Below are 23,317 nucleotides of genomic sequence, written 5' to 3' on the forward strand. Positions count from 1 at the left end.
CTCTGAATCTGCTTTAGAATGTGTGTCAATGCAGTAGTGCTGAATAAAGGTATGTATGGATCTCCATGTAGCTGCTTTGCAAATGGCATCAAGAGGGACGTTTGCAATAAATCCTGAGTAGCTCCTGTACCTCTGGTAGAGTGAGCTCTTGGTGTGAAATGCAGAGTCCTGTTTGATAGGGAGTAGCAGAGCTGGATGCATCTCACTATCCATCTGGAGATGGCGTTCTTTGAAACATGATCACCTTCTCTGCCAGGTGCTATGGAGACAAACAGTTAATCTGTTTTCCTCAACGGTTTTGTTTACATAGTACAGAACACCCTCCTTACATCCAGTGTATGGAGGTTTTTCTCAGCTGAGCTTGAAGGATTTTGAAAGAAAGCAGGTAGTTCAATGGATTGGTTAACATGGAACTTGGATGTGAATTTAGGTGAAAACCTAGGGTTTTTTCTTAATACCAACTTGTCTTTGTGGATAACAAAGAAGGCGTCTTGCACTGACAAAGCTTGTAGCCAACTAACCCTTCTTATGGAGGTGATGGCTACCAGAAAAGCTGTCTTGGATGTTAGGTGTGTAAGGCTGGATATGTGCATAGGCTCGAAGGGAGGACCCATGAGCTCTGAGAGTACCACATTGAGATCCCAACCTGGAGGCGGGTTGGAAATAGGGGGTACAGTCTCTTTACCCCCTCCATGAAAGCCTTAACAGGGACTTTCCACCAGGACACCTTGTTCTGTGAAGTGTGTTGGGAAGGGGTCAGCCCCTCCCAACCCTCCTAAGCACTTTAGAGTGAGGCGAGATGCATTTGAAGCACTGTGATGGGCCTGTGGGGAAGGTGAAAGGACCACCCCCCCAATATAGAGGACCCCACCTTAATATAATATATAACCAACCCACAAATTGTAGCGCAGAGTGCGTGCAACATTGCTACTTTTGCTTAGATGTTAGTAATCGTTGTTAAGAGACCAGGCCTGCACAGCAAATGCGGCACTGCATGCATTAGGCCCAAATTGCGAGACGAGGGAAATCTCCAGCCATGCCTGAGCTCCCATGAGCACAGCCCTCACCCCGACCTCCACAATGCCTATTCACTGTTCTAACAGTGCTGCAAAGATGTGTTTTTTACTCAAGAGGAATGTGCCCTACAAGGCCGCGATCAGAGACCGGCACCTGGTGCGCATGTTATCTCACACTGGCCAAAGCATGACCCGGCCCACCCCCAGGCGACCACGAGTTATAGCCCATATACTGACTAAACCTCAAGAACCCTGAATTCCATGGCACCAGGTGCCCCCTGACCACCATCCCTAAAAGTATGGGGTGGCATGATGGGCCCAGCGCATAGTCTTCTAGTCCTTTAGTGCCTTGGGCCGAAAAAGTTTGCACTGCTTTTCGGGATGGTCCCTGGGAAGGCAGATGTTGCTCACCTTGTGCAAGTCCTTCCAGGGACATTACAGGATGGGCAACATTTAAATTGTGTGTTTTCCATAATAAAGAGAGATGGCAGCTTGGTGATGAAAGGGAAGAATAGGGAAAAAGGCATTCTCTAAAAGAAATAAATGACCTCCCCCACTCTCCCTACTGTGAAGGGCCGAGGCCCGTCGGGGCCTAGGTAGGCCGCAGTCAAAGTTCGTCGAGCCAGTTGAAGTATCATCGTTGATGAAGAATCAGTCCTTTAGAGCCATCACTAAAGATCTGCAGTGTTCGTCCGTCGAAAAGGAAAGAAAGTCTAAATTTAAATTCGTATAGTTAAAGGCTGTAGCCAGAAGAAGGAACTCTGCAACTTGCGTCCGACTATGATGGTGGCAAAAAACAATCTTGAGGGTCCTCAAAGCATGAAGGACCATGGGTATACGGGACGTCACACTAGGGATAGTATTACTGGCACGCCCTGTCGACGCCGCTTTTTGAGCTTCGAAAACATATAATGTAAAACTCTGCAGCTACCACTGGATGTCGGCCTATGCATAGCATGTGATCTAAGGAGATTCACAAGCCTCAGAAATATATTTATTATGTATGTATGTGTTTGAAAGTAATGCATTGAATGTATTTGTTTGAATGACTGAGTGAGTCTAGCTGTTTATGTAGGTAAGCACGCATGTGTATATTGGATCAGACTGTGTGTGTGCACATGTGTTTCTATCCTCTCTGCAAATAATTTACAGTGACCAACCATACAACTTGTATAGTTGGTCGCTGTACATTCCTTGCAAACACTGCTGGCATAGATAGGTTGTGGCGCCAGCTTCATGCATGCGATGTACGGTAACCATTACTGGCATTACTAGCAAACTGGCCTGCCCCAAAAGCAATACAGACTCTCTGCCCTCTTGAAGAAGCGGGTCCATATCCAAGCCCATGTCTCTGCGGTGAACTGAGGTTCCTTCTCAGCCCTTTAAAATAGGTTAGCAATGTAGAGTTTACTCAGACATCAATAATAGACACAACTCAGGTAGTTGGCAAAAGATACTGTTTTAATCTTAATTATCTAAAATAGGGAGTACAACGGACATCAACCGACATCTCTCATGATCTCTCTCGAGACGTCTCAATGTAGTTCATAAAAAATTGCATTCTTATAGTGAAAAACCGTCATAGGTGACGTTTAACATGCATATTACTAACGTCATCCTACGTGGCAAACTAAAAAAACCTAATGGTGAGTGTGAGGTTCAACAAGGTTCATCTAGGTATACCATCCATACTCGTCTAGGAAAGTGGAATAATGTGATAGGTCTCTTAACATCAGGTGGGGCAACTAAGCCCTTCCCTAAAATGTGTCACTAGAAACGTCACTAAATATACAAAGTCTAGTTGCATAGATTTGAATTCTAGAGGGTTGGACATCCCCCTGTTTCAGTCCATGTGAACCTGGGCGTCACAGATCAGGCCCTGGCGTGGCTGACCGACTTCCTCCTGGACTGTCCCTCCGAGGTCCAACTTGGGTCCTTTCTCTCCACCACCTCTCTCTCTCCACATGTGGTGTCCCGCAGGGCTCTATCCTCTCCCCCTGGCTCTCCAATTTCTATCTGACCCCTTTGGTCCACCTGATCTCAGCCTTCTCTTCTAACTTACTGTGTTATGCGGGTTCCCTCAGCCTCCCCTCCTGCCCTCCCCCGCTCATTCCTGACTGCCGATCCGTGTTTCAATATTGGTGCACCTCCAACGATCTTTGCCTTAATGCTAGTAAGACAGAGACCCTTCTCATTGGGGCCCCTGCTCCCGCTTTCCCTCTCTCATTCTGGCCTCCCTCCTTGGGCCCTCTACACTCGCCTTCTTGGGAGGCAAAAAACGTTGGTGCCATCTTCAACTCTACTCTCTCCTCCTCTCCCTCACATCACAGACCTTGACAAAAAGGCCCACTTCCAGCTGCACCTCCTCAGAGGTATTCTACCTTTTCTCACTTTCCCCCAGAAGCTCACTGTCTGCAGAGCCATGGTTCTATCCAGGCTGGACTACTGCAACAGCCTCTTTCTCAATCTGCGTACCTCTATTATTCGACCCTGCAACTAATCCAGAACAGGACTGCAAGACTTATCCTTGGCCTCAAACCCAGGGACCGTATCTCTCCAGCCCTGAAATCTCTCTACTGGCTCCCAGTGGCTGAAAGGATAAAGTTCAATACCCTCTGCATCATCCATAAGGCTTTCAGGGGCCAGGGCCCGCACTACATCCAACTCTCTTCCGAAATATCTTCCTTCTAGAGCCCTTTGTTCAGCTAGCTCCAACTCTCTGAGGGTCAGATGCATCTCCAGGCAGAGAGTGGGGGGCGGTAGGGGTAGATCTCTCTCCTCTGCAGGTGCCTCCCTCTGGAACAGCCTCCCTGCTCCTCTCAGACTTGAGTCGGACCACCTGAAGTTCCAGAAGCAGCTCAAGACCCTTCTTTTCTAATCTGCATTCTCTCTCTGTCGCTATCTTGCTAATTTAACTGTCTGCTGCGCTGACTGGTTGCTTGGTTCCCTCAGAGTTTCACTTGGTACTGGGCTCCTTCCACGACCAGTCTTCCTTTGCACTGCCTCCTGACCTACCGCGCATTTAGGGACTGTAACCCCTACAGCCCCCCTGCCTACTCGCACTTACCTAGAGCCACGCCACCCTAGCTGCACTTCCTCAGAGCTATGCTGCCCTGATTGCACTTCCCCTTTCCTTTCTCTTGCACTTCCCCCTCTTCCTTCCCACTACACTTCTATTGTCGCACTTGCACAATCCGAAAGACACTAGGCCTAGTAGGATTGTTTGTCTTATCCTCCCCATGTCTTCCCTCCCTTGTTTTGTGGCATCTAGAAACACTTGTACACAGGCGCATTATAAGTGTCATATCACATCAACCTATCAATGCCAGTAATGGTCACTCTAAAGAAATCACATGCATGAAGCTGGTGCCACAACCTACGTATGGAGGGAGCGCTCCTTGGCTGGTCAGAACTGTAAAAGGGAAACATGTTTTCCCTTTAACCGTTCATACCCGAGCCACGCATGTCCAATGGGGCATGCAAGAAGAGGGGCTTTTGCTTCTCCAGCCTTGCATGGCCCTTTGGAGATGCAGGTTGGGATACTTAATGGTTGTATCTATGAGAGGGTCAACTGTGCCTCTGCGCACATACATATGGAGCAGGGTGCTGAGTCATTAGCGCTCTGGCTCCTGCCTGCATGTGCAGGAACCAAGAAGCATGCTTCCTGTTCTTGCTGCTCTGGAGGCGGCGGAGTCCATGAGACCTGGGGCTGCATGCAGGAAGGATTTTATTTCTGTATCTATTATTTGTTTCAATGAGTGAGAATACAACATATGGGTGCGCGCGTGAATGCGTTATGTGCGTGTGTATTTGTGCTGGGCTGGGGAGCATGTGGGGGTGTGTTAAAAACACATTTGTTACTTAGCATCTATCTTAGATTCCGTGTACAAAACCATCATCATTTCATTTATCAACCAGCGGTCAGAGATAAAAGAACGTGTTAGACTGTCATTTTGGGGCAGGCAGACTAGCAGTTTCTTACTGTGGAATGACATTTTTGCCCCTTGTTATCCATGATAAGCATGATAAGTGTTATTACTGGGCTAGAATGGCATTTTGGTGCAGCCAGTCTAGCTATTTCTTACTGTGTCATGGCATTTTTTGTTTTACTGGGCATCAAGTATAAGGCTAGCATGTCAAGTGTTAGTACGTACCTAGAATGGAATACATTGTGCAGCTAGTTTGGAGATATGTTCTTATTGTGAAATGGTATTTTTATAGGCATAGCCAACATGAGTCTGCTCTTTTGTTGGGATACTGCCATATATTGGCAGAGCCAGTGTGGACATGGTTTCTTATAGTATCATCACTGGCATTATGTGCAAAGCAAACATGTGTATGTTCTTATATGGGGATTCTGGCAAATATTGGTGCATCCAGCATGGAAATGTATGGTCGCAGCCAGTTTGCTGCAGACGCTACTGGAGGCAGAGCCCTTTAAAAACCGATATCTTGGCGGAGTGCAGACAAGTGTTTAGGTCCTGCTGTGTTTTGCTTGCTGAGACAGGCTGGAGTCTGTCTACAGTTTCTGCAGACACTACTGGAGGCAGAGCCCTTTGAAAACAGCTTTCTTGGCGGAGTGCGAACAAGTGTTTGGGTGTTTAGGTATGAAGGGTGCTGACACCCAATCAGATCGCACATGAGGCATCAGTGCTACTAGGAGCTGAACCACGCTGAAGACAAAAGAAATGCATTACTCTGTGACAGCACACCCCGTTGGTGAAACCAGGTGAGCCAGTGTCCTGGTGGTTGCCCTCTGGTGGCTGGATGGGACGCCAATCAATTAAGCAAATAAATCATCTACCGCTGCCGGTTGAACCATAACAGGAAATCGAGCTGAGGGTTGTGACTGCGGGTCTATGTGCCTTGGAACTTCCTTCCCTTTTAATACTCGACAACTGAGTAAATGCAACAGCCAACTTCACATAAGGAAAGAGCTAAGAGGGTGGGGACTGCGGGTGCATGAACCTTGGAACCCCCTTTACTATCTCCCTTTCCCATTAACTCTTATCCTCCTGTTGATCCTTGTCCTGTACCCTTCTTAATTTCCTCCCCCCACTAACCCCATGGCTGCCTCCCCCTTCTTTTCTTCTCTTTGATCATTTCGGTTTCCCTTCATTGTCGGCAGAATGGGTCGACACCAGGCCACTGTGAAGTCTGGCAACCAACGCAGACCCAGGCTGCGGAGTGGAACAACAAAAGCAGAGAAACGTATCTGCAGCTTGAAGGGGACTGCAAAAGCAGGTACGATAATTGCCAGTTTTGGGAAAGCCACAAAAGCGCCAGATCAACTTACTAAGTCCATGCTGGGCCCTAAGCAACCATTAGTTACAGGCTTTTTCGAAGTGGTCAACCTGCAAAGAATATCGCTTCCCTCTTCCTTTCTGACCAGTTTACAGCCCGTTATATGCCAGCGAACAGATCCCCATAACAAACAAGAGCGGTTGAAAGTAGACCATAACACAATCCCGATAAACAAAAACCAAGAGGGTACAAAGAGTGAAGAATTTGATAAACACATTTTGATCCCAATCTCTTTGATTGATAAAAACAGCTCATTGCTTAAAATGTGAAGATCCTTTAAGTGCAATTGACTGGGGACCAATTTGGCGATGACAGTAAACCATACTGTTTCCTCACTGTCCAACAGCCCTAATTTGAAAGATTTGGTTGATAAATCCAAATCTGGAGTCAGAGTCTATCGAGAAGGTCACCCAGAGCTTCTCGTATAAAAATAGTATGGAGACCGATATTGAATCTATTTTACAACAATTGACATTAATCTTAACAAAAATGGAAGGTCTTCGCAACCTCTACTCCGATTTGGCTGCCAACCAACAGCAATTAAAAGCCATCAAACAGAATTGCAGAAATCATATTGGATAGTTTCCTGGAGATTACATTAACTAACCAAGAGCCCTGTATGGTGTACAGGATATGGAGTAGAACAATGACACCTAGGATGTCCCAGGTGCAAGGTGTACAGAGCCAGGAGGCAGCCCAGGCTGAAGCAGATTTACAATCGGCATCCGGGGGGCAAGACCCAGATGTCTTGACAATTTTTGCGGAGAAAGTTTATGATGCCCTAGACGCCCTGTGTAATGAGCTGTCCATGATAGAAAGGGAGGAACGTGACAAAAAATTTAAGACAGTCACTTTACCTAACCCTGCAAAACAGGTACATTTTCGGAGCAAACTCTCCCCACCTCCGGCTAAATTAGTTCGCCATAAGGGTAATAGACTGTGCGCCCAGCCTGGGAGACAGAGGATAATTAAAAACCAGGGGGATGGTACATGAAGGCAAGTTACCCTTCAGGGACAGTTCGATAAATGGACCCTTCAAAAATCTCGACCATCAGCGCCCCTTGATGGAGCAGCAAACAATCAAGGGCTAAAGGCTCAGGTCAAAACAGCTTGCCAGTGGACTGGGAGGAGAGTTATGGAGGAGTCTAATGTACGGAGACTCACCCTGCGATCCGAATGACCAGTTTGTGGAGAAGGTGCCAATTTGTACTTTCGATCAAAGGGGTCATGAACAGGACCTGAGGACAGTGGAGAGAAAACATTTGGTAATTACCAGTGCTTTGCCGCCCCCATCACCCGTGCACAGACTGCATTGTGTTTCCAGGACACCAGCAACCCTCCCGGCTGAACAACAGAGTTGGGGAGGCGAGGCCAAGCCTGTGGTATAAACCTTGACTCGTGAATTAAAGCTGCAAAAGACAAGAAAGGAATGCACACAACCGGTGAGTAAGCGAACGATATGAAAGGCCGGTGTGTGTTAAGGAAGTTGCAACAGTATTTCTCACGATTGAAGACTGTGTGCGTGCTGATGAGACGCGAAGGAAGGCAGACCTGTGGTGAACTTTAAATTACTGATAACTGTGAAGCCAGTGATACAGAGTAGCAGAGTGGTCCGGTGACAAGACATAGCCCACTCGAAAGTCTCCACGAAATTTGTGATATCTTGTTATAAAGCAGTAAAGTGAACAAAACTAATTTAAGAGAAAGATTTCTATGAACATTGGTGATTATGGTACTGAACTACCAAGAAACACTGGGGCAAATAACACAAGAGTGTGAGCTGAACAGAAAGTCGAAGTGGTCCTGCGGGGGTCTATAGTAAAAGCCTTGCACATAACTCTATGAAATCAGTGAAAGGTCTGAGCCCAACTGAGGGAGACCGGAAGTGTGATAAGTTAGGGGAAGAGGACCCATAATGAATGAGAATAAAGGTTGGGGAAAGGAACCCCTGCAAGTGCTGTGATTGCGAGGTCCGAGCCCGGGTGAGGGATATCTACGTTCAATCAAGTACTTTTGTTGAGTGTGAATAAAGTTTGGGGAAGGGAACCCCTGCAAGTGCTGTGATTGTGAGGTCTGAGCCCGGCTGAGGGAGACCTACATTGAATCAGGTACTTTTTTGGCTGAAAGATCCAAGCCCTACCGAGGGACACCTGCATGAACCTTTGTTGAACTGGGAAAGAACTTTTGGAAAACTGGAATAAGTGACTTTAACGTGGAAGGCCACACAGGCCTCGATCCACATTTTGAACTACCTTTGTTTTGAGAACCTGAGCAAGAATGTGTCATCCTGTTTACAGGGGCTGCCTTACTGCGTGCTGTCCAGCGTGGAGAGGAGAGCTGACTCAGTCACATAGATTGTTTATGTTATAACATTAACCATCCTTTGCATGCATATTCCCCTTCACACACTTTTTGTATAAGAGGTGGGGCAGGCATTAGGTTTTGTAAGTATAGGCCATTTTGATGGTTCCATGTAATAAAATTGACTAACCAGTGGCTGTAAATTCACTCATGTTATGTTATGTTATGAGTGTGTTATAGTGTGCACACATCCCCACCATGGTGTCACGCTTTATTGAACACAAATATACAAGTGATTATTTTGCCTTACTGGTTCATCCGAGTGCCATAATGTATTTTCTCAATAACATCTACTTATGTCTATCACCACTTGTGCAAGGCATTCTTTATTACCTCTTGGGAATAGCACTTGAGTCTGTCCTGCACCATCCGGATGGCGTCGCCTTTCTCGGCTTCGTAAGCTGCACACATTGGTTTGGTCTGCTTGATGCACTCTGTGGAGAAAGATGAAGATTGAGACTCTTAAGGTGCTCTTCTTTCCTGGCGAGTGGGTGGGGCCGATTAAACCCGCCCCTAGCATTTACAGTCCTACAGGACCTCTTGGCACTGATGGCAGGTGTAGACTGGGAACCAAAAGTGGGCCAGGGAATGTTTCTCAAAGTGGCCTCATTTTAAACCGTGCCAGGGTTTAGGGGGTTCTGTCCCAAGAACATTTTGAAAAGAAACCCCCAGATAGTGACCTTTAAAGCATATATGCTACTATATAGGGATTTAAAAGTAGTTAAACACAACAAAGAGACGTGGGGCATGAGGAGGGATGGAAAGAAGGTTGCATGGGATGGAGAGGGTAAGAGAATTAGAAAACTGGGGTATACAAACAAGAGGCTCATGATGCAGAGGCCTGTCAAGAAATCGCCAGAGTTCCCTGTAGACCAGTCCACCCCAGCCCAGGGTACAGAGGCCCACCAAGAAATCTCCAGAGTTCCCTGTAGGCCAGTCCACCTCTGCCCAGGATGCAGAGGCCTGCCAATAAATATCTAGATTTCCCTGTAGGCCAGACCACCACTTACTGATGATTGTATCGATCAAGTGGTTGCTGATATCCTGGACTGTGGTAAGAATGTGCGGAAATGCCTTCTTTGCATCCGGGGACAAGGAAACTATCAGTTGTGCTACCAAGAACGGAGACCTTCAGTACAAACACTGACCTTACGTTAGGGCTTCGAAACCTTTCTAAAGCAAGGGACACAACGATTTACTAATTTATGTTCATTGACAATAATGTGATTTCTTTTGTTTCTCAGTGCACTGCCAAAAAGATTTTAAAAAAAGGTTAAACGCCCTTTACTCTATGAACCAGTTGTCGCCCTGCGGAATTGTTTGAAACATGAAACGTAGGTGTTATATTTATAAAGTCTGGAACAAGAATGCATTCATGCTGCTGTAACTGCATACATTAATAGATTACATTGCATTATATAGCAGGACGTCAAAGATTGTTTTTGGTTATGCAATTTTCTGAAAAATTAAAATATTCATTTATTAACTGAGCCATAACAGGTGTACTGAAATGTTTTCTAAAATAAAGTTGCACACCTCTCTCTATACGTGTAAGAATCGCCAAGAGAAACCTTGCCCATTTCCAAGAATTGGTTGGTTGCTTGGTGGAATAGGACAAAAAGCTTAAAAACTGTGGGAGAGAAGGCTCCTGCCTGCATTTTATGGTACATACAATTTTGGACTTTTTTCCTTGCGAGAGCAAGGGCACAGAATATATAACATGTGATGCTGTGCAGGAGAACCGCCAATGTCTCTGCCTGCATCAGAAAGTGGAATCCACAGGGAATCAATCATGGTGATGCCACCTACATGAATTCACACATCAAAATGTCCATCTGTCTCTAGACAGACGGACTCTCTCACATCGTACTGGACATGTCCCTTTAATCGAGTCAAGCAGAGTCAGGCACTTTACACTGAGTGCATACACCTGATAACAGTTAGCTCTCCTCACACAAATAAAAGGCAACACATAAAGACACCCTCTAAGCAAAGCGGAACACGAGTACGAGCAGAACTTCGGGAACAGAGGCACGCCTACTGGAGCAGAGCAACAGACCAAGGGATGAGAGCAGCAAGCCGAAAACCCAAAGGTTCCCTACTGAAGGATGCTGCCTCCGACAGACCGCGAAAGACACGTGGAGAAGTCCAGATCCCACAAGTGAAGATTGCATTGTGTTTCAAGGACGCCCGCGACCCTCCCGGATGAACGACAGAGTTGGGGAGGTGAGGCAAAGCCTGAGGTACTAACCGTGACTTGTGAACTGGAAATAGCAAAACAAGAAAGACACAGACAGCCGGTGAGTTGGCAAGTGACCTGAGACCGGTGTGTGTTCAAGCGAATGAAGTAGCAACATTATATCGCAAATGAAGGCTGCACGTGTGGATGAGATGCAAAGCAAGGCAGACCTGTGAATGAACTTTGAAGTAAAAGGCAGCTGTGAGATCAACGATACTAAGCAACAGAGTGGTCCGGCGAAAGGAAGTAGCCCATTCGAAAGTGTATGTGAAAGGTACATTGTTTCAAGCCATAAAGCGAACGAACAGCAAAAGTGAATTAAGCAAGAGTAAACGTGAAATTTGAGTCAAAGTGGTCCTGCAGTGGTCTGTAAAGAGAGCCAAACAGACTCGAAACTCTGACATCCGAAAGCGGTCCGAGCCCGATTGAGGGAGACCCAAAGTACAATAAACTTGGGGAAGGGAGCCCCCTTGAAAGTTTGTGTTGAAATGTGATGTGAGAGGTCTGAGCCAGACAGAGGGGGGCCTATGTGAACTGTGTGCTGAACTGTGTGCTGTAAGGTCTGAATCTGGCAGAGGGGGACCTTTGTGTTGAAGTACAATTTTGAAAGTCAAGAAAGACTTTAACGTGGAAGTCCAGGTGGCCGCAATCCACAGTTTGGAACTGCTTAGAGTGTTTGAAATCGAGCCAGAGTCTGTCATCTTGCCTACAAAGACAGCCTTTGTCTGTGAGGTTTAATTTAAGGAGGAGAGCTGGTTCAACCACATTTATTCTTTTGAACACTGACTTTTCCTTTGCATACATTTCTCCTTTTTACACTTTTTGTACAAGAGATAGGGCAGGCATTAGGTTTTGTTAGCATTTGCCATTTTGATTTGACGGACTCCACTAGGACTGTTTTGTTTATCGTTTGATTACGCCGTTATAGGGCAAAGTAGGAGTTTCTCCAGCCCCAACATTTTCAATAAAGGTTTTACAAATTGGATCCATTGTGTCAAGTGTCATATTGTGATACCATGCCTCCCCTAAATCTAGCTAACATTTTTCCCTCGCCTCTAACCTGCCTCTACCCTTCACTTTCTCTGCTTCCACTCTAGCACTTCATCCATCATAGTCACATCCCAAACACAGCTGGCCGTGCCGCCTACCTGAAAGCAAACATGTCCAATGTTGATAGTCCTTAATCTATGTATTTCCACCAATGTATTGTCCCCGGTGACTGTTCCATTTACTCCCCTCCACAACCTGGTCAGAATGTCACTAACTCGCCCCATAGTAAGAAGCTCACTGCTTCCTGTCAAATCTAATATCTTATCTATTGTGCTTGACTTTCTCCATACCTTTGAGTTCACTCAACGTCAACACCTACATCAGAGATCGATGCCTCCCCAGACACCAGTGTCTGCTAAACAACTCCTTTCAGCTCCAAACCAATGCTGCTACAGTGCCCTGGTGCTGTGTTAAACCAGTCAAGCCCTCACACTGAAGGTAAGACTCTGCTTTTCCATCTCCATGGTCACTGAGTCTTCCAGCAGCACTGATCCAACACTGCATGCCAATCCCAGCAACTTCAACCTGCAAGCCAACACTGCCACCAAACATCATTGGGACATGTTGCCACAGCTCCACAAGTCAACCCCAGTCCATTAGTGAAAGTGTCGATACTACCGGATTTGACGCTGAAAGCCTGGCTCAACCTTTTGAACTAAAGTATTTAAAGAGGCCCTGTACCCCCAGACCATTTTTAAAGGACCACAGTGACTTTAAGCCCCCCTCCTATACTGTTTAAGACATAACCTTGAACATTGACCTGCTGCCGGAATCTTTGGCCTGAAGGCCCCGCCTATCAACCCAGAGTGCACGTTCTCTTTGCTCTGCATTCCCTGTACTTCTTTTATAAGGTTGGTTTTCAGTGTTTTAGTTACTTTGTTTGCATTTTATTGTTTGCATAAAAACCCTGCATTGTTTTATTTTTGAAGCACTCTACTAACCTGTTTGGGTCGCTTCTGTTATCAGCTCAGTTGTTTGCTGCCCAAAAGGCTAAATCATAGTATTGAAGTTTAAAAGAACTTGGGCTCCAGGAAATATTAGTTTCTAGAATTTCTGTGGTTGCTTAGATTAATTAATCTGAAGGACTACGGGTGAAAGTGGGTGTAAAAATCAGCAGATGGGGAGACAGACTTCTGTTACAAAATGTTAGAGGTATTTTTTATTTATTTATTGTGTGTATGATTTCATTTTCAGTAAACCTTACACAAACATTATATCATAAAATGAAAACAGAAAATAATTTTAACAACCACATTTAAATCACATAACAAACACAAACTCCAGACTCTGGCTCAGAGTCTGGAGAAACACAGCGCTGGCGCCATCTCGTCGAGACCATAGTACAGCGGCGTCTGCAATTAGAAGATTCTCTTCTGTAGCCAGACCTCTGGTGATGGTTCTTCTCATACAGGGTAGGCTCTGTAACTAGGTCAGAAGTGGGTTACACGACTATGGGGCAACAGCCTGACCTGGGGACTGCAGCGACAGAGCATTTCTCAGCCCTGATCATTGTGAAGTGCGACAGGCACCTTTGCAATCAGGTCCCAATGGCCAATAGATGGCATGTAGCTCAGGCATTGGTGAGATGATCCCCTTCAACGCACCAGAAACAACGCTGGTGCAAATTCGGCGTGGTAATCTGCTTGCATTCCTTGGAAGGATTATAGCTTAAGGTTTCGAAAGAGACATAGTAAAGTACCCAGAGCAGAAGACTGAGGTACAGAGGCAAAGGTGATTCCTGGGTCTTTACAGATTTACGGATTCTGAAGGCTGGTTGATGACACTGGGACAACCCAGTGGGGGATGAGTGCTACCGTCTGCCTGTGATGTGGCCATGGGGGAAGTGCATAGAGGATCTCTCAGGCTGCCAAGTCCTCAGGGGAAAACCTAACATCAGGACCCATAAGCACCTAGAGTCTGGCACCCTAAAAGTCCCTCAGACTTGCCAGGAATCTGAATACCTGAGTCATCCATATCCTATGAGAGAGCGGAGGGGAATAACCAAAGTCCCAACATCTAATGGCCCATCCGCCCCTTGGTAGACCCCCTGAGCTCGCCTCCAACAAACGCTCAGAGCCCTAGAGAAAAACCGTATCCCTGGAAATCTCACCAACCTCAAATCTCTCTTCGTCAGTTGTCAGGCAAGAATTGATGTACTAACCCTGTGGGAGACTACACCACCCTTGTCCTCTTGGTATTAGGTAACCCACCTATTGGTATAGGCCTGTACTACAAAAGGTGGTTGTGTGACTGAGCAGGGGTAAATGTGAGCTGTAGCAATGGAAAATCTCAAATACAAGTAGCCAAGTAACACTTACACTCAAGGTTTCAGTTATAAATAGTGATTTATTTAACATCAATTTTTAAATAAGCGTTCTTTAAAAAGGGCAAGAAATAACAATCAAATATACATTTCCAGAATCAGCACAAGTTCAGTGGATACTCTTTAGAGATGCTTTTGACACACTTTCTACATCCGACGGTGACTTCATTCACAAGGACAGCCATGGCATTTATATATCACTAGTACACTTTGCAGATTCCGAGGTTGCAGAAAGCAAAGGTTAAAGGAAGGAAAAAGTTTAAAACAGGTTCTCAGGGCATGTGAATATACTTAAATCTTCCAAAGAAGTCTAGATAAAACCTTTCCCAGCAAGAACAGTCTAAAAACAAGTTACCACCTATGAGGGACAGAAATATCAAATTCAAAGGACTAGAAGAGTCTGCAGGGCGCCAGGACAGCCAAAGTCAATTGGAGCACAGTCTATGGATCTGAGGCAATTCTTAGTCAATAAAAGTCTTGCAAAAAGTTAGAGAGTTTTGTAGAAATTACTTGTAGGGTCGCAAGCTGTTACACTTGTGAAAAGCAGCGTTAGGATGTACTCTAGGGTAAGCCAATGCAAGTCTCAACTGAGAATAGCACAGCTCAAAGACACTGAGGTAAGCACCCCAAGTCTAAACAGGACCTCTGATTTGAAGAAGGGTGGTCTAGCTTGATTCTGCAGCAGCAATTTGGAGGTCGTCGGCAGCTACAGGCTCTTTTCGGTTCAGCAGCACTTCGCGGTTTCAGCACGCGGTAAACAGCACCACTGCAGATCTTGGATACCGGTTGGGCTTCCTTCACTCCTTGAGTCCTGCACTCTGGCGAGGGGACCCGAGCTCTGGTCGTCCTGCTTCTGGGGGGTCCTTAGGAGACTCCTGGAGTTTATGGTCAGATTGCAGACATTTCACTCGACTACAGATTTCTCGACCCCTGGCACTCGGTTCTTGCAGCAGTGAAGAAGTACAGCCACTCAGGAAAGATGGTCCAGTGGAGTTTGTCTCAGGGTTAGTTGGTCCCACTAACCCAAGAGAAGAAGTTGTCCCTTCCAGAGCTTCTCTTGTCGATCAGAAAAATAAGTTTTGCAGCACAGCACCAGGGCTTCACCAGGCAATTGAAAGGTCCAGGAGGATGCAGCAAGCTTTGTTCATGGTTTCTTCCTTGGGTGTTCTTCCCAAAGGTTGACTCTGCCTCTAGTCCCAAAACCCCCACCTTTTAAGCAAGTTTCTCCTATTCATGCACGGCCTAGGCTGTCACTCAAACAGCAGGGTGGCTGTCCTGAAAGGACAGCCAGCCAGCCAATCAGGACTGGTTGTATTCAGGCACTCCGAGAGACAAAGTACAGGGGAGTTTCGGGAACCTCCCTCACATCCTGCCTTTCCAGACACACTGGAGCTAGAAGCGGGTTTCAGAACTGAAGCCCACCAAAGGCAAAACAAACGCTCATTTGTGATGTGCTCTTGTGAAACATGGTTGCAGAAAGAGAAAGCATGCAGGTTTCCACGTGTACGAAATCTGGAAGATTTCATTTATAAGGATATTCTGTGTTTAAAGTGTAGAGGAGCAGCTGCATGCCTCTGCAGGAAATCCTGCCCCCTACCTACTGTACGCTGGAAGCCTGAGATTGTGCCATGCTTAACACCAGCTGCTGTGACCATACTATAACGAGTATTCGAAAGAAGGTACCCACTGAGAAAACCCTATCAAAGGTATTCCCGAAGAGATGACAATCCGAGGGAGAAACTCCCTGAAGAAATATGAAAATGAGAGAAAAAGGAGATGGGGACGTCACAAGAGACGAACGTGACACACTGAGAAGACTGGCTGAAGAGAATACATGGACCTTATAGATACTGACGAAGTAAAAAAATCGAGTAAACTTATATAAGCGGAAAGATTGCACGTGTGTGACGCACTGTAGAAAATACAAGACATTCAATAACTGTACAGATGCAGCAATACAAGTAGACTAAGTGATCTCAGAAGCTGGCTATACGTAGTGAATAGACTGCAGGCGAAGCCGCCATTGTACAGAAACTGGACATCGGTGTCATGAATTTAGTAAGCTCGGCACCAAGGAAAAGAAAAGCAGAGAACTGTGTTGCAGCAAGAATTAGCTGAGATCGTGGATACGAATGGTAAAGCGGTTTGGCCTGGTGTCAAGGCAGCCAAGGCCGGTTATCTATTCTTGAAGGCGGTGAACGTGAGAAGCTGAATCATCCCTTGTTAAGGTACAAAGAAAAGAACACCAGATGTGTCAGGTTTTATTCATTTAAGACATTTAAATACTGCAAAATGGTCCAAGTCATGGTCTCCTATCACGTGAACCAAGGATCGAAATAGAGTTGGGCATGGAGCTCTAGAACAAGCGATAGTGCATGCTCGCACTCCCTTCTATTCTTACAGACAAGAATACACTGCAAGGCCAAGTTCAAAGACAATCTTCATGGCAGAAGGCATCGGTGATGAGACGTTGGGCTAATTTGATGGGGCGGTAAAGTGAAGTCCACCTCCTGGCACCTGGGTATGAGCTTACATGCTGCTAAGTGAACCGAATGCTCCAGACATGGCACGAGCGTGCCAACCAATTATAGAGGGCCATATAACGAAAGGCCTTATAGTTTGAAGACCAATGATATACCGTTTACTTAATTGTGTTGCAGAGGACATGTTTTAGAGGTATGCATAAGTTGTCCACCTGACAGTAGATATCCAATCACAATCCCAGCCTGCATAGAAAATATACTTAGATGTTCCCCTTGAACCTATCACAATCCCTTGTGGGTGTTTCTTATTTGCTATGAAGCATGACGTCATATATGACACATTTTTGGTAGATAAATGTGTTTTTAAGAGAAATGTATTGAGCACTCGAGCGAACATCCGTTGATGTCCGTTGTAACTCCATGTTTCAGATAATTGATATTACAACAGCACCTTTGCCATCTTCCTGAGTTGGTTCGATTATTTGGTGTCAGTTATTCTGCATCCACTCCATGCACAATACACAAAGGGCCCTATGCTCAGGTGGTAGCATAGGATGGTTGGAAAAGATACAAACTAGTTTGTCTCCAGATTTTCGGACGATCAAGTATCTTCCGCCATTAACCGGAGGATCACAGGGTTCCCTGTGGAGAGCGGGCAATAGAAATAAACTTGCAAGAAGAACCGAGATGGTGGAAAGGTCCCCCTTTGACAAAATCCCTGCCCCGTTTCCATGGGCGCTCTGCAGACGAAAGGCGAAGTGGTCGGATTGGAGGAGGAGTCTATACCGAAGGCCTTGAGTCGGTTAACAAACGAATGGTGAGTAGAGGAAGAGCAAATTAAGGGAATGGGATTGTGATAATTTTTGAGTAATGGGAAATAATTTTGAAAAGGAGAGGTAACGCCTAGAGTCCTGGCTCAAGGGAGTTTCAGAAGGAGACGTTTCAAATCCCAACAGGGGAAGAACAGAAACATATAACGCGTAACAGGTTTACGTAAGGTGACGTCTCAAACCCTATAGAGGGTACACAGTAAAGGCGAGAGAAAAAGGTGATCACAGTGTTTTATTAATGTGCAATGTCGACTAGTCTGTTTGTTGAGTAAAAATATCGAGGAGCGATAGAAATTGTGAAGTTGAGGAAGACAGGCACATCGAACGTCGCTTTGGGCTTCTGGGCACAGAACTTGCAGGCATGGAACTTGTGGATGGTGTGTGGGCCTGCTCAGTGGGCCGTCTGTCGAGGAAGGCCTGAAGGCACATGGTCTCTGCAATGGAGGACATGACACTATTTCCCTTTCATACCCTCCTGGTCATCTGTATGTTGGCAGTTCTGCAACGTCCAAGGGCAGATGCATTTTGCCGCCCACTGGCCTGTACACACTCCCACATCAACTGCGTCTCCTGGAGGTGCTGCTGCTCCAGGGCAGTTAAGGCATCCTGACGTTCCTCGATGCGCCAGTCTGCCATCCATTTCCCTAACACTGAGGAAGGGTGGGTGTTGTGGGATCATTGGGTCCATCGGGCTGAATACTAAAGGCGCATAGCTGCTGTGGTCGCTGGTATCCCCCGTGTAGACTCCACCATTGTCAGCTATATCCTCTGCACTTGATCGATGGGCATGTGCATGTGGCTGCTCTGCTGGTGGTGGTGCTACAGCAGCTGTACATTCGGGATGTGCTCTTGTCTCACAGTGATGGTTGGGGCTGGCGGGATGGCCGCAGCTGTGCTCACAAAGATGGTTGGGACTGGCGGGATGGGCACAGCTCTGGTGACTGTGGCAGTTGTACCAGTGGAGGCTGTCGTGTCCTGGGTGGTGGTGGTGGTGGTGGTCTGGTGTCCTGTGGTGGCTCGTGCCCCTTGAGGTGCATGCATGGGCCACTTCATTGTCATATAAAGTTCCTGAGGGAGTCAGAAAGGCATGTTGTCAGTGAACAGTGTGGATTAATGAAGCAGAGATACATACATTCTGTTGGTCATTGCTGTGCTTTGTCGGGGATATGGCATGGTGCACACATGCTTGTGTTATGCGTACTCGGCTGTAGCATGTGTGATGTTTGTACATGGTTGAGTAGTGCGCTGGGATACTGTTGTGGTGTACTGCCACTTGCTGGGTACCGTGTTGGGGGGGGGGGCATTCATGCTGTGGGATGTTGGGGTGGAGAGAGGTGTGGTATGGATGATGTAAACATGGGCTTGCTGCCTGTACCATTTATAGGGACAGTTATGCATTTATGCTCAGGGGGTCAGGATGGCTGGGACGAGGGGGGGTCACATGTTGACTGTGTGCAATGGTGGTAATTTGTTGGTGGATAAGGGGCTTAGCGCTGCTGTGATTTGGTGCTGGGATAAGCACAGCGGGCACACATGAAGGCAGGGTGATGTGTGTCTGTGTGGGAGCAGATGCATGTTCAGTTGGCAGTACATGGTGCCGGTACTAGGTTCTTCGTGTATTACTGGGATGGGTCATAGTTTGGTGGCCAGGGTGTATGTCTATGTATGCCCCCAGGATGTTGTTTTCTTGAGGGGGGCATGCAGGGTGTGTTTGGGGTTGTGGACAACGCAATTACCATTTCTGTGATTTGTTGATCAAGTGGTGGGGGCCGGGTGGCCAGGGAGGTTGATATTACATTGGGGTAACGTGTACTCACGGGCCTCTTCGGGTGTCCTGGCTCCGGCCTCTGCAGTGCCGACCCCTTCAATGGACTCTAGGTGAAGCACACTGCTCACATCTCCTCCCAGGGCATCAGGCGTATTGGGGATACGCCCCCGCCACCCGTAGCCACGCCCTGGCTCCAGCCACCTGTGGCCATGCCCTGGCTTCACTGGACCAAAAGGAGGTTGCGTACCCTCAGGCTTAGGTCTTCCCATCGCGTGTGGCAGTCTATCACTGTGCGTGGGGTTGTGCCGTCTGTTTGGCAAATCTGTATTTAGCAGACTTCGAGGAACAAAAGATTTATCCACCAACAAACCCATGGCTTGGTAAAATAGACCTGTGGAAAAGATATATAGACGACATCATCATGATCTTCAGAGGAACAGATGAAGAGCCTGCAGCATTTTTGATATGGCTAAATCAACAAAACCCTTATCTGTCCTTCACCGAGACACAGCCATACAACGTTACACTTCCAGGACCTCAGACTTCAAATACGCAATAATGTTATATCTACTGTAGTATTTAACAAACCTACAGACAGGAATTCCTTGTTGCAGTTTTCCAGCTATCATCCTGCGAGCCTGAGAAAAAACCTACCATTTGGACAATTCTTAAGATTCCGTCGGATCTGCTCACATGTAACAGACTAGGAAAAATAGGCAGACCAACTAAGGCAGAAGAACAAGTTACTTTCTTACGTGGTAACGTTCTTTCGATGGGATGGTCCGACGACGTATTCCATATCTATGACAGGTAATCACCACAGCTATGCTGCTTCAGAAACTTGTTTCTGCGTCCTGCGTCGATGACGTTGATGCGCCGTCGTCGAGGACCTCCTCCGATGTCCAACGTCATCCGATGTGATAAGTAGGACGCACGACGCCCGTAGCCTCAGTTGTAGTTTTTTCCCCCAGAACGTGTGACATTAGTCAACTGCCAGTTAGACACAAAGCCTTGCAGAACGTAAGCTGCAATCGCAAAAGAAATTCTGCAGCGGGGAAGGCAGGGAGGGAGCGATATGGAATACATCGTCGGACCATCCCATCGAAAGAACGTTACCAGGTAAGAAAGTAACTTGTTCTTCGAGGGGATTGGGTCCTCCAACGTATTCCATATCTATGACAGACTCCCAAAGCAGTACCAGAGCAAGGAGGAGGGAAAGAATTTAGAATCAAAATTTAGAATTGTCAATCAAATAGCAGAGCAAAGGACCGCCTTGCCAAAGGCCAGATCCTGTCCCCGGAAGGAATCGATGGAATAGTGACATACAAATGTATGTACAGAAGCCCAGGTGGCTGCATCACAGATGTTGCGAATAGGAACACCCCTCTGCAAGGCAGTAGATGCAGCCATACCCCTGGTAGAATGGGCCCGCAAGCCAGCCGGTGGGTCCTTACCCGCCAAGCGGTAACACTCCGAGATGGCCAAAATAATCCAGCGAGACAAAGTCTGTTTCGTCAAAGCCTGTCCCAAACGCTTTCCAGCGTAACCAATAAAGAGTTGATCGTCCACTCTGACCCGGGACATGCGTGAAACATAAAAGCTTAAAGCTCTCCTAGGATCAAGCCTATGGAGCCTCTCCTCTTCCTTACCAGGATGCGGAGGAGGATAGAATGCCGGAAGAACAACCTTCTGGGCCAAATGAAATTCCGAAACCACCTTCGGAAGAAAAGAAGGACGAACTCTAAGGACAACCCTGTCCTTGTGAAATACAGTGAAGGGTGGCTTAATTGAAAGTGCCTGTAACTCACTCACTCTGCGAGCGGAAGTAACCGCAACCAGAAACACAGTTTTCAGAGTTAACAGCCTCAAAGGGCAAGAATGCAAAGGCTCAAACGGAGCACCCATAAGAAACTTAACAAGGTTCAAATCCCAACCGGGCACCAGGAAAGGTGACGGAGGGAACACATTAGTGAGCCCTTTCAGAAACTGTGAAATTAAAGGGATTTTAAAGTAGGAACACTCTTCAGACGAGCGCTTAAAGATGGACAGTGCCGCCAGGTAACCTTTAATGGTACCCACTTGCAAGCCCCTGTGGGCCAAAGAAAGTAAAAAGGACAGAACCATGGGGATGTCACATGTAAAAGGATCCACATTCTGAACTCTGCACCAGTCGCAGAACTTACGCCAATGGCAACGGTACAGAGACTTTGTTGCTGGCCTTCGGACCGAGAGCAACACCTCCATTACGATTTCAGGGAGGTCGCAATCCTTACACCTCAACCTTTCAGAAGCCAAGCATGAAGGTTGAGGGATCTGACCTCTGGATGGAAAACCTGACCCCCCTCCCGTGAGAGCAGATTGTCTCGGTAGGGAAGACGACGTGGAGGGCAGATGGACAAGTCGAGAAGGTCCGGGTACCACGTCCTCCGAGCCCACGCCGGAGCAATGAGGATCATCCGGGAACCGAACTTCCGTAACCTCCGCAGCACTTGCGGGATGACGGGGACTGGAGGAAAGGCGTACAGCAGCGGGAATGACCACTCCACCACGAACGCGTCTCCTAAGGCTCCTTTTGGAGGAAATTCCCGTGAGCAGAACCTCTCGCACTTCCGGTTGACACTGGAGGCGAAGAGATCCACTTGAGGGGTCCCCCAAAGGGCGAAGATGTCCAGGAGAATCTCCTGAGCCAACTCCCACTCGTGAGAGATTGTGCTCTGCCTGCTCAGAGCGTCCGCCGTCACGTTTTCGTCTCCGGCCAGATGAACTGCCGCGATCGAAACTTCCTGCTGGATGGCCCAGAACTCGAGCTGCATTGCCTCCCTGCACAGAGGAAGTGACCCTACCCCCCCTTTTTGTTGAGGTAGTGCATGGCCACTGTGTTGTCCGTCAGGATCAGGACATTCTTTCCTCGCACAGTCGGCAGAAAAGCCTTCAGGGCTAGCCTGACGGCCCTCAGCTCCAACAGATTGATATGGAGCCTGGACTCCGACGGAGACCAACGACCGCTGACTGTCAGCCCGTTGGCATGAGCTCCCCATCCCGTGAGGGATGCATCCGTCACGATCATCACCTCCGGCCAGGGAAGCCAAAATGGAGCCCCCTTCATCAAGGTGCCTTTGACGGCCCACCACAGAAGGTCCCGGGCGACCGAGGGCGGCAACTGAACCGGGTCCGACATCCTGCCGGAGGCCTGCGACCATTGCATCTTGAGTGCCCACTGCAAAGATCTCATCCGCAGGCGAGCCTCTGGCACCAGAAGAATGCAGGATGCCATGAGGCCGAGCAACCTCAAGAACTCGAACGCTGGGAGCGTCTGGGCATGCTGAAACTTGTGCACCATCTGCTGAATGTGAAGAGCCCTCACCTGGGAAGGAAAACACTGCCCCATGGAAGTGTTGAGCACTGCTCCGATGTACTGGAGCCGCTGTGTTGGCGTCAAACGGGACTTCTTTAAATTGAGGGAGAAGCCCAGCCTGTGAAGGGAGTGGCAGGTGACGGACAGATGATAAAGGACTTGCTCGGGAGAGCTCCCCCTGATCAACCAATCGTCCAGGTAGGGGTAGACGTGAATCCGCCCTTGCCTGAGATGCGCTGCCACCACCACCATGAGCTTGGTGAAAACCCTCGGGGCGGAGGTCAATCCGAACGGCAGGACCCGAAACTGAAAGTACGAGTCGCCAACCGCGAACCTCAGGTACTTCTTGTGCTTGGGATGGATCGGCACATGGAAGTAAGCATCCTTGAGGTCGAGAGACACCAACCAGTCCTGAAGCTGAAGGGCCTGGAGGACTTGAGAGAGAGAGTAAACATCTTGAACTTGTCCTTCCTGAGGAGTTTGTTCAAACCGCGCAAATCCATGATGGGTCTCAATCCCCCGTCTTTCTTCGAAATCAAAAAATAAGGGGAATACCATCCCTTGTTCCTCTCCGCTACAGGCACCAGT

The 23,317-nt window shown here is 47.5% G+C and overlaps 1 protein-coding gene across 14 annotated transcripts in view; it reads right to left on the minus strand.

Annotated features, from left to right (window-relative positions):
* The window catches only part of LOC138527333 (receptor-interacting serine/threonine-protein kinase 4-like), a 437,375-nt gene that overhangs the window by 206,428 nt on the left and 207,630 nt on the right, over positions 1 to 23,317 (minus strand). For 8 of the 14 annotated variants that reach the window (XR_011283899.1, XR_011283898.1, XM_069638392.1 and 5 more), the window contains exon 7: positions 9,015 to 9,115. The exons of 2 other annotated variants lie outside the window; for them this stretch is intronic. Coding sequence is in view for 9 of the 12 variants with exons in the window: in XM_069638392.1 (XP_069494493.1) it covers positions 9,015 to 9,115 (101 nt within the window). In the remaining 3 variants the exon portion in view is untranslated. Of the gene's footprint in view, positions 1 to 7,484; positions 7,559 to 9,014; positions 9,116 to 23,317 lie in introns of all 14 variants that reach the window. 4 more of the 14 variants (XR_011283897.1, XM_069638387.1, XM_069638386.1 and 1 more) reach the window with 1 other exon arrangement.

This window comes from Ambystoma mexicanum, chromosome 14, assembly GCF_040938575.1.
Source record: "Ambystoma mexicanum isolate Mex_15411 chromosome 14, UKY_AmexF1_1, whole genome shotgun sequence".
Classification (NCBI taxonomy): Eukaryota; Metazoa; Chordata; class Amphibia; order Caudata; family Ambystomatidae; genus Ambystoma; species Ambystoma mexicanum.